Raw genomic sequence first — 12,089 nt, 5'->3', positions numbered from 1 at the left:
TGACAAGTAAATCAAGATGTTTTAAGACATCGCCATGCTTTTAAAAAAAAACAGGATACAATTTTCTTTCTATTTTCTAATATTTTGTAAACCAAACCAGTGTCGAGTCACCAAACCTCGAGTCTGAGTTGAGTCAAAGTAGGCTAGCATCTAGCTAACGGTAACACATCAACAGTCCAAGTAACTTCAGAGTCTCACTGACTTTGCTCACTGACTCTGCATCCTGGGGTTTGAGGTCGTCCTCGTCTTCTTCTCGATGCTCCTTTCACATATCCGACATGTTGCACGGCTCTCGCTGCGTTTGCTGTAAAATCTTTGAAAGCAAAACGATTCGTGGCGCCTCTTTTGTTGCACGTGAACGCGCATGCAGGTGCACACACGAGCCTGCCCTCGCTCGAAACTGAATAAATTATTATTTAAAACAATACAACAGTTCTAATTAATAAATAAATCTGAGTCCTCCTCTCCGTCTTCCGAGCCCAAATACAGTCGATGCTCGAGTCTTGAGTCCTGAAACTCAGGACTTGAGTCCGAGTTCACTAGAGTACAACATCACGGCACCAAACAATGAAACAATTATCTAGAAATCAACTGGCAGATGAATCAATATGGCAATAATCCTTTGTTGCGGTTCCAGTATAAACCCATTAAGATGCTTTACAGGAAATGACAGCAGTGACACACACAGTCAAGTCAACACATCTGAACATAAACACATTTAGGCACAAAAAAAAATACACGTAAAAACACCAAAATAAGTCTCTAAAATAAACCTATATTCAGCGTGCAAAAGTGTTTTTTAATGATTAGAAATCTCAATATAACTAACTATATACAGTGCATAAATATATATACAAATGTGTGTATAAATATGAGCATTCATGTGACTGACTGGTTGGTTTGTATTCTGTCAGGTGGACGGTGAACCCTGCAGACTCGCTCCCTCCGTCATTCAAATCAGCCTCAGAAACCAGGCCAACATGGTGCAGAAGACCAAGCGACGGACCTCCCTGCCTCACTGCAATGAGTATGTCTCACACACACACACACACACACACTTTCATCACACACATTAACGCACAGTAATTTATCTGTTTAATGCGGCCTGGTGTTTGTGTCTCAGTCAGCAGCCGGTCCCGGAGCGGCTGAGGATCCGGGTCAGCAGGATCAGCATGACGGACTACGAGGCGCTGCACTATGACAAGGACAAACTACGGCAAGCATGTAAGGACACACTCGCAATCATGTCTGCAGCGGGGTGAGCAATGTGTGCAATTAATGAACATAGCTGCTGTTGCACCTGCAGAGGAAGAACGCTCTCTGTGTCAGGATGCGGCGATGTTTCCCTCGCAATACAGCGTCTGTTTCGTTGCATGTAGAGAGGCGAGCGCTGGCACACGGATGGTTAAATTCCTGCGACGGAAATGCCAAATTAAACATTTTAAATACATAAACAACACATGCAAAAAAACTCCTGTAATGATGTGAAGATTAAACATTCAAATATGTTTTTTCTACGAGACAGAAGCAGAAATCTTTTTGTTTCTTTAAAATGTCTATACTCCCGTTAAGACGCTCCGGTTCTATCAGGCCACAGTTTTCCCAGCGTCTTGCTTGTCAGTAAGATTTCTCCGAGCCGTTCATCGGGGTCAGAGAGCTGCATCTTTGTTCCTCTCTGACAGCTGCATCTTCTGAGGAGGGAAAACGATCGCTTGAAAACGAGAAGGTTGATCGATGACGTGAAGGTCAGCACGAGCGTTTTTTCGTGTGTGTTCACATGACACACACACGGAGCAGCGTCATGGATTAATCAGGGGTATAGGACGGGAACAATTACAGTGAGCTGTTTCTGCAGCACACATTCAGAGTTTAAACACAAGGGGGGGCTGTTAGCTTTACAATATTTAGCTTTATAACACTGTAAATAATTAATACAAGTGTAAATATGTATATGTATACATCTCCAATTCTAATTGACATTAATAATTCATAATCACTCTGCCTTCTATTTAATCCCAAAGTGTTTTATTGGCTTTAGCTGCTTTCATTATTTTCCACATGTCCTTTGTTCTCGCTGTCTGAAGTTTGTTTTCTCATTATGCAAATCGATCAGGCTCTCCACTTGTGGATGTGTCACTCTTGGGGAGATGGTAAAAATATGATTCACGCCCCGAGGCTCAGCGGTTATATCATCTCAACGCCGTTTCTCTCACCGAGGCTCCGTTTTCCTCCCGATCGTGCAGAGAGATGCTTTCACTGAGATCTCTTTCATGACTGATGAGATATGATCTGTACGGTTTCTGTGGGGGATTACACAAGGATAACTTCTGAGAGACGACAACCAGTGAAGCAAAACCCAACAAAGATAGTTAACTCCTATGTAACAGATGAAAGATGACTTGTTTTGTTAGACCGACGAGAGATTAAAGAAAGCTTTGAGTCAGTGTTTCTGACCGCTCAAATTGCTCCTTCATGTTCAATCATGTTCAGAAGCAGAGACTGTACTTAAAGTCGTTATCTAGAGATCACATGTTCATTATTTAGTTTTCTTGTGATGATAGATGTTGAACTTAAAGGAGCAGTTCTCCCCTGGAAAGCCGCTGTCAGTCAGAGCTGGTGTTCTGTGTAATCAATAGAAGCAATAATATTTGAAATTGGCGCCATAGCTGTGGAGAAAGTTGCTCGTGGTTTCGGCCATTCTACATACCTACAACACCCAGCATGCATTGCGCCCCTCCCTCTGAAAGTAACGGCCCAGGGAGAGACGCTGGAGTGAAATACGACCGTTTCGCTGCAGGCGACGGCTCAGAGCGGGACAGAATCTGAAACACGACGAGAATATACCGGTTGGTCGTCTTAGAATATCTTCAGGTCTGCAGTCTACATTTCAAACCTGACGATTCTGAACGAGACATGACATCGGAGGCGGGCGTCCTAGATTGAGGAAGTGTAGTTAAGTGAGCTCCTTGGCCGACGCATTTTATGTAGTCTGGCGAAGGTTTTCCAGGGCCCATTGGAGAAGCGGATCGCGTCCTCCAAAGGCACAGAGTGATAATGACCATAATGGCATTAGCTCCCTATGATAGCATGAGAGGACTGAGGGTGAAAATCAGTGAACTGGCCCTTTAAACAGACAAAATCTGCTTTGAAAGAGTACATTAAAACAAACACTAAAGGGTACTTTTAAGGAGACATCATAGAGTATCAAAAACAGACGCTCTTATTGCACAAAAGCGAAGCCAAACCCCCCCTGGAGCGAGCGTTGCCATCTTGCTCATCTGTATCCAGAGTGTGTGAAGTAGAGATCTGCTGTTGGACGTCCCGCCCCTTCCTCTACCCGACACACACCTTTACCTTGTGTCCTTGCCGTGTTGGAGCCCTCAGGTGGGCTCAGTCTGCAGCAGAGCAGCTTCTTGTGTCAGTCTGAAGCAGATATTCACGCTTATGGAAAGTTCAATGACTGTAGTGTTAGTGTTAGTTACGTCTCCTCTCGCCGTTCCTCCTCTACTCTGCTACTCGGGCACAGAACGCTGCAGGAGCCCCATTTGTCAACAGAGCTGTCAATCATGAGGCCACGCCCCCTTTTTTATAGCATCAAATAACTAATTAAAAGTAAACTTCTCACTTGGACATAAATCAGCATGATAAGAACTAGATTTATAGTTTGACTCATGTCCCATCTGTTAACATGGAGGAGGCGGGCTTTATGAGCTATACTGCAGCCAGTCAGCAGGGGGCGCTAGAGAGGGTTTGGCTTCACTTTAAGGGAGCTGTCATGTCGGCCATCTTTATACAGAGAGCGGGCTACCCTGAGACTCAGACAGACTCTTTGGCGTTCCTTAAAACAGATGCTAAAGGGTACCTTTGACTGGAAGCCCGGCTGTTCTTGGTTTCTGTAAACATTTCCAGCTTGCAACAACAAACTTGTTGAGTGAACAGAAGAAAAAACAGTTGGTTATAAAATATGCAGTAGGTTTTATATTTAGATATACGATAGAAATGTGGTTATATGAATCTAACCATGACACATGGTTAAAGACTCTCAAACAGGCCGTTAACGCAGATTTTCTCTCAGGAATTTTGGCGATCTGTCTCGAAGCTTCCTGGATTTTTGTTGCGCTTTGTCTTTGCGTTCTCAGTGAGGTGTTTAGTATCAATGGTAGTTGTGTGTGTGTGTGTGTGTGTGTGTTTGTGTGGGTTCAGGAGCCTGCTTTGACGGCTCTTCCAGCATTAAGCTGTGTGATGTTCAGCCAGCTGCGTTGTTGTGTCGGTGCAGCGGGCGGCAGGCCGGCTCAGCCTCGGGGAGCAGTCTTTATTGTTTCAACAACATATATCTGCTTATTGATGACACGCCAGCTCGGTCAGGCTCATTTATTTAAGATAAAACACACCGACGCCAGCATCTAGCTGGCTCCGAGTTTTGGCACTGGGGCGTAAAATGTCAGATGTGGAGTTTTCCAATATTGATGGAATTCTCGGATACGCAGCTTCATCAGCTCAACACCAGAGAAATGTGTCGCCTACAATCAGGCCGTGTTGTGCTTTACTTATTCTGACAGATGTTGTGTTTACCGAGCAAAGATGGACCGCACACACACACACACACACACACAGTTGTAGAACTACAGTTTGCTCAAAGTATCTTGTAATTCGCCTCGCCTTGTTTCTGAATATTAAATGAGATCCAGACAATAGTTTTCATGTTCTTTTATTCATGTGGTGCAGACTGTTGTGAGCAGAACAAGATGTCTTTGTTACATACTGTGTGTTAATGAAAAGCAGATTATTTCTATGTTTCTCTTGCTTCCTTTTTATTGTTAGCAAGTTATTCTAGCGATAGCTCTAACAGGAAGTTAAATTACACCAAGAGTCCTTAAATGGTAACTCTTATATTTTGACATATTTTGGAGTCCAACGTTTTTGGCTGTCTCCAGTAGATGTCTTTGGCCTGCAGCCATGAAACAGGCTGTAATGGCTGCAATATAATCCTAGTGCATCCACTAAAATTTCTTGTTGTTTCCACTGACAGGCTCAGATAGTTATTCTAAGTGTCTGACAACATTGCAAAAGGATCTCTACAGAGATAGACCTTTTTGTTACAGAGGAAGATGATTTTTTTTAGCACAAACAGACGTTACATCGCTCTGTTCAAACACACCAGACTCCATTCACAAAAACAGTGATTTTACCTCACAGAACACTGGTGTTGCTAATCTTCCTCTGCCTCTATTTGTTAGATTTTTATAAGTTATTAAGTGTGACACAAATATTGCGTTGGATTTACAATAACCCTTTAAAGCACTAACTAATCAGGACAGCAATAGATGACCAACTCCTGTGTTCTGCAAAGTAAAATGACTGTTTTTGTAAATGGAGTCTGGTGGCTTTGAAGGGAGCGATGTAACGCCTGTTTCTAGTGTTGTTAAAGAGGAAGGTGATTTTTTTTTTACCAGAAACAGCTGTTAGATTGCTCTCTCTTAAAATCCACCAGACTCCATTGACAGAAACAGTGATTTAACCTACCAGAACACAGGAGTTGCTTGTGTAACGCTGCCTCTTATGGTTGGTGTTATTTTGTGTTACACAAATATTGTGTTGGATCCAAACTAAACATTTAAAACTTCAAAGTCACACAACAACAGAAAAACTCACTCATAGATCGAGGCAGCGGTAGACCAGCAACTGGGAGGTAAAATTAGACTTAGACTTAGACTCAACTTTATTGATCCCTTTGGGATGACTCCCTCTGGGAAATTCAGTCAAATAACTGTTTTTGTAAATGGAGTCTGGTGGCTTTGAAGAGAGCGATGTGATGTCTGTTTCAGGTTAAAAAAAAGCATCTTCCTCTTTAAGAAAAAGCCTTTTTTTTTACTAGAAACAGACCTTATATTGCTCTCTTCAAAGCCACCAGACTCCATTTACAAAAACACAAATTTTACTTAGCAGAACACAAGAGTTGCTCATCCATTGCTGCCCTGATTAGTTAGATAGGTTTGATATTGTGTGGCTTTGGTGCTTTAAAGGGTTATTTAAAATCCAACAAAATATTTGTGTTACACTCAATAACACAAAAAAATCTAACAAATAGAGGCAGAGGAAGATTAGCAACACCAGTGTTCTGCGAGGTAGAATTGCTGTTTTTGTGAATGGAGTCTGGTGTGTTTCCAGAGAGCGATATAACGTCTGTTTGTGGTTAAAAAAATCATCTTCCTCTGTAACAAAAAGGTCTATCTCTGTAGGGATCCTTTCTGTAATGTTGTCAGACACTTAGAATAACAATCTGAGCCTGTCAGTGGAAACAACAAGAACTTTTAGTGGACGCACTTTGATCCATCAAGGATTATGTTGCAGCCTGTTTCGTGGTTGTTGTTCGGGAGGAATTCCAACAGTTTTTGTACCTAAAAAATAGCCTCCCCTTATAAACAAAACTTTAAATCACTTTTGACGTGACTGACCTTTCCCTCTAACTGGTTCTCTCTGTTATAAAGAGAATACTTTATTATTTATTCTCTCGTCTCCAAACTAATGCAACTCCAAAACACTCGATGTTGCAAGTTCTGACGTGTTGCAATCTGACCTGAACTCAAACTAGCAGCACTCGCGGGGTGCTGGAGTTGTAAACCACTGTATAAGCAGATATCAAAGTGCTGTTGGATAATTGTCCTGCTCCTCTGTCTCTGCAGCCATCCCTCTGGGCCTGATCGTGGTTCCCGGCGACAGCGACTTAGAGACCTGCAGAGAGCACATCCAGCGTCTGCAGGAGGTAAGACGGATGTGCAGTGCCTCCAAGAGACAACCTTTGGACCAACACTGATTAAAGTGTCTGTAAAACTGAGTTAAAGGCAACTGATGAATTACGCCCAATTTTTAATTGCTTTAAAGCTTATCGGGTGCAGAAGCGTGACATTCTGTAAGCAACTTATTTTCAGTGTAAAAGTTGGATTACAAGCCGCATTTTGTAGTTCATATATTTGCCTGTTAATGTGCGAGGGGCTTGGCTCCGTGTGATTGGTTCAGCCCGTAGAAAACTCTCCTCTGTACTCTCTATGCTCCCGCCTTCCTCTCCAGGACTTCTGCTCTGTCCATCCCCCCTTCAGATGCTTGGGCGTGCAGGTTGGTGGTTTGATGCTAGTGTGGTTTTTAATGGATAATCATCCCAATAAGTTGATCTTAGGAAGAAAAGAGGCGCTATCTACGAAATCAAGGGAACAACACACATATTCACACATCTTCCTGGCAGTCTGTGGTCGTGTTTCCGGGCATGGCTGTGCTGTGGTTGTTCTGATTCCTGCTCTGACAAGTGATGCATGTGTGGGGGTTGTATCTGTGCAGTTAACTGACGTGGTTGTGTTGGCTTGAAGCTATTTGAGTTCTGTGGCTTTTGTGGTGTATCTGTAACACATTTGTCATAACTAACAGAAGCACAAAGGCTTCAAATCTTGAAAGAATTGGTATTTTTTGCAACTAAACGCCCGTCTGCTTCTTGCAAGGTTACTCTTTTCTCTTCTTTTCCCTTCATTTGTTCCTCTGCCGGGAAGTCCGTACTCAGAAAACAGAGCTAAGATCAGTAACTGGAAAACAAGAAAATGGTACTTTAAAATACTTCCTTTGAAAGATGCTCAACCCAAGGACAGATTCTCAAGAAGCCTGATTGTCTCTTTTACAAATTAGTGTGCGATCAAAACGTTCCAAGGCTCTCAAGAGGCTCAAAGAAGCCTTTATCTTCCTGAACGAGGCGTGACACTCGAACAATAAAGGCTTTTTAATTGTTAAAACAGAGATCCAGTTACGTGATGTTTCTTTAACATGAGCAGTGAAGAAAAGCCACAGCACCAAAGCTGCCGTATCCATACATCATCGATACAATCGCACACACGGGGATAATCTGAGTGTTTACAACGTGCGCAGCTTAAAGCAGCACACGCAGTGACTGAATGCTGCTGCAGCTCTGCTGTTAGAGACGATTAAGTCATAAATGCTGTGAAAAGCTTTTCCTTAAACTAGCTACTGGACCAACACACTCGCAGCTCCTAAAGGTTAGAGGGAGTGCAAAAACAAGCTAAAGGAAACACAGAACAAACTGCGAATGAATGCAGAGAGACTGATTGACGGTAAACAAGCAACACGGCAGCAAAGAAGATCCATATCAAAGTAGAAGGTTGTCAAAACGTTGTGAGAGAATGGCAGCAAGGACGGACCCAAATGCAGACCGTGGAAGAAGCTGGATTATATCAGTGCTTTAAGGAAACAAGCAGGTTCTGGTCCAGGTGGCTTGAAAGTGTTTACATGACATTGCCGTTTCTAACCATGTTCAAATGTACGTTTAATCAGCGTGATCAGCGCGGTGACGGTAACTTCTTGTACACACAACCTCACGCCCGGTGCGCTGCAGATGTAGCCGCTAAATGTAAACAGTCCACGGCACGTCTGCTCCGTTACAGCCTGTATCTGTAGCCACAGCGTTAACCAGCACCGGGACGAGGTGCCGCTGATAACGGGGATACTCTCACTGTGACAGCAGCAGCGTCACGTGCTTGTTTGCAGTTTACAGGCAGGTGACACACAGAGTCTGCAGCTCAGCGTCAGTTCACTCTGTGCTCTGCACTGATGTGATGACAGATGGACTTTTGTCGTAGATAAGTGATGGGAAACGAGAGAATGGCGAGTTCAATAAAGTAATTTTCCTCACTATTGCACATGCGCACATTACATTAAAAAGGCTTGCGTGCAGAAACAATCAAAGAAGTCAAGGTTGTTTTCTTTGAATGTTTGAGAGGATAAGTGTCTTATTATTGGGAATAAGCACAAAGGTATTTATCATGTTAGACAAAGGAAACTCCTGCAGATAATTTGACCGTGGAAAATCACATCATTGTGACGGTTAAACGATAAATAGAAGACATAATAACCGAGGAAAAGTTGCACGATTTTCCACGCACAGTTAGAAAAGTGTGTTTTTATTACTGCTGTCTTACAAACTTGCAGCCGAAAGTGCTTCAAATGGAAAATAATAAAACACAGATGGAAACTAAGAACAGAAATGGACAATAAAACAACAAGCTGTTAGAAATCAACTAAAAATCACCAGAAAAACTTTTTAAACCATAAAAATTTCACCAAAAAATGAACCTAAATGGCCGCCGGTCTATTGAACACTGTAAAAAACGAGCCCATTTGAAGGCACCACCTTTTGCAGATGAGGGAATATGACGCCAGATACCTGCAGACGAGTTGAGGGACATGATGGGGAACAGAGGACAAGTCCAACAGCATTCAGTAAATAAATGGAAAATGGCAATAAGGATGGAGGAGGCCGACCGCTCGACTCATTCTGCAGCCGTTGATTCAGTCTCGTTTAAATGAGCTGCTTTTTAAACAATCGCTTCAAACATCTGATGACTGACGCTGCTGTCAGAACCCAGCGGTGCATCGTGAAAGGTTAACTCTGACACCAGCGCTGAGACTGAAATGTTCCACCAATATATAAAGAATCCTCCGGCACACACACACACACACACACACACACACACACACACGTACAGTACATACACCATTCTAAACAAACACACACCCACACACATAAACAGAACAGACTCTGTACTCCAGGGGTTACAGAAGTACAGAATGTGGCCAGCAGTGCATTACACAACACGATACACACACGCACACACACACAAATAAAACCAGAACATATCCTGTTAGTCATAACAAACTCACTCACAATGAAGGCATCCAAACTTTTAGCAGCAGAGTGAGCTGGAAATAAAGCTGAGGAGGACAGATAACTGATCTGCTGGATTTGCAAATCTTGGGGCTTTCGCGCCCGCTAAACCTGCACACGACACAAAAAGACTCCGCCTCAGTCTCCAAGCACACGCAGAGGGTTCGGCACCCTAAAGCGTCTCTGTGCTCCGGTGCTGTTTGGATTTAAAGGAGTCATCATGCAAACATTTGGGGCAAGTGTGGCCCCTTTCTATGCAAATGAGCCTCGTGGCAAAAAGTGCGCACCTAAGCTGGTAATGCCTGAGAGCAGAGAGTGGAGGTGCAGCTTCTCTCCACAATCAGACACAGAACAAGAGCAAACTGCACGAGCTGTGAAACTTTATGGGCGTGTTCGCTCTTGAATATCCATCCGTCCATTTTCTTCCTCTTATCCGGGGTCGGGTCGCCGTGGCAGCAGACGTCCCTCTCCTTAGCAACATTTTCCATCTCCTCCTTGGGGATCCCGAGACGTTCCCACACCAGGTGGGACATGTAATCCCCCCAGTGTGCTCTGGGTCTACCCCGGGTTCTCCTCCCAGGTGGACGTACCCGGAAAACCTCCACAGGAAGCGCCCAGGAAGAGCGCTGACTCAGCCGGCTTCTTTCCATGGGAATAGGTAGCATTAGGGATGCACGATATTGGATTTTTTTTGCAGATATCCGATATGCCGATATTTTACAACTCATTTAGCCGATTACCGATACCGATATTTTTTTCCCGCACACCTAATTGCAGAGATCATCAACTCCTCCTCGCATCACCGAAGCTGAGCAGTCATTGCAAATAGCAGTGTCGCTATCTATTTTCGGACACTTTGAAAAACTTCCACACCACGGACATTTTGGCTTCTAACTCTCTCATGCTGCAGGTAGACACATGACGTCATCACGCTGCGCCGAGCAGGTCTTCTTCGCACCGGGGACATTGCGCCGAGGTCGGGCATTTAATCAAGTATGCAGCAGCCCATTATTTTATCGGTTAATTATATCGGCGGATATTGGCGTGTTGGCCGATTTCCGATAGTTCATTTTGCCCATAATATCGTGCATCCCTAGGTAGCATCTCTACTCCAAGCTGCCTCCGGGTGTCTGAGCTCCTTACTCTGTCTGTAAGCGGCTTGAATATCATCAGGGCAGTTTGCTTAGTAAACCGGACCTTGAGACGCTATCAGCGGCCGCAATCCATTCTTAGTGAATTCCCCCTCAGTCAAGCCACTCTTGTTGTAGCACTCAAACATCACTCAGCAACTCTGGTTTCACTTTTAGGGGTTAAAACCAAAAATGTATTTGTAATAATTAAAGTAACGACACGTGGGGAGCAAAGTTAAATGTTATATTGAAACATTTTTTGTCTTAATAACTTTAATCTTTTGGTCTCTTGGAAGTTTAAAGTGTTAGTTTGTCGGTGTGGGTGAGTTCAGTCGACCATTATTTTGAAAAACCTTCCAATAATGCAGAATCTTTATCGAAAGTCCCTCAAATGCACCCTGAGGCGGCAAAAAGAGAACAAAAAGTGTCGTTTTCATATCTTATTCAGTGAGTTTTCTTTAAGTTTTATTAATGGAGCAATTATCTCAAAGATGCTCCTTCAAAGAACTTCTTCTAAACTCGACTAGACTCAAAACTTTGTCTTATTTTCCTTACAGGACAGGATATACATTCTTCTGTAAATGAAGTCTTTCGGTTCAGTTTATGTTGGCGTCAAATGTATAAAATGTAAACACATCGAGTCTTTAATGTTTTTAGTGGTTAAAACTTCTGTTAAAACACATAAACTCCGTCCTCTCTGGCGTCTCAAGTCCTGGAGGAACTTTTCAAACTGCAGGAAACTTCTCCCATCCTTCAGCGATGCAGCATGTGACAGAATACTCTTCTTCTGCGTTATCAATAATTCCCCACCCAGCGCTCGGCTGCCACCGCGGAGCAGAGAGAAAGGAGCTCCGGGGCCTTTTGTCTGGTGTGTCAGGTGCTAAATATCACATGAGAATCGCAGCTCGATCCATTACGGCCCTTTCCTGTTGGAGCAGTCATTATGGAACATCTCCCTAATGGAGACCTACGTCATTAATTCATCGGATAAATTAACCAGGCAATGTTCCAGATTACATGTCTGAACGCGGCTATATTCAGACTGACTCTCCTCACTCAGAGGAGAGTGAGACCGAGTCAGGATGTCCTTTGTGCTTACCACCAAGAGCGAGACACTTATCCTCCTACGTTCAGAGAGAACGACCTTGACTCCTGTTTGTTTTCTGCACACCAGCCTTTTCAGAAGCAGCTGTATTGTCTGGAGATCGCAGCAGCACTTGTTGTATTTTCCTCGTCTT

At 43.5% G+C, this 12,089-nt stretch overlaps 1 protein-coding gene across 1 annotated transcript in view; it reads left to right on the top strand.

The window, feature by feature from the left end:
• dgkza (diacylglycerol kinase, zeta a) overlaps window positions 1-12,089 on the top strand; it is a 76,830-nt gene that overhangs the window by 19,484 nt on the left and 45,257 nt on the right. Inside the window, exons 22-25 of the mRNA XM_069675646.1 lie at window positions 915-1,027; window positions 1,124-1,224; window positions 6,684-6,763; window positions 7,069-7,113. Of these exons, the coding sequence (XP_069531747.1) occupies window positions 915-1,027; window positions 1,124-1,224; window positions 6,684-6,763; window positions 7,069-7,113 (339 nt within the window). The remainder of the gene's footprint in view (window positions 1-914; window positions 1,028-1,123; window positions 1,225-6,683; window positions 6,764-7,068; window positions 7,114-12,089) is intronic.

The sequence above is a fragment of the Semicossyphus pulcher genome, unplaced genomic scaffold (genome assembly GCF_022749685.1).
Source record: "Semicossyphus pulcher isolate SPU_LCO1_2020_fin unplaced genomic scaffold, fSemPul1.0.p SCAF_24, whole genome shotgun sequence".
Taxonomy (NCBI): Eukaryota; Metazoa; Chordata; class Actinopteri; order Labriformes; family Labridae; genus Semicossyphus; species Semicossyphus pulcher.
This window is presented reverse-complemented; position numbering and strand designations above follow the sequence as displayed.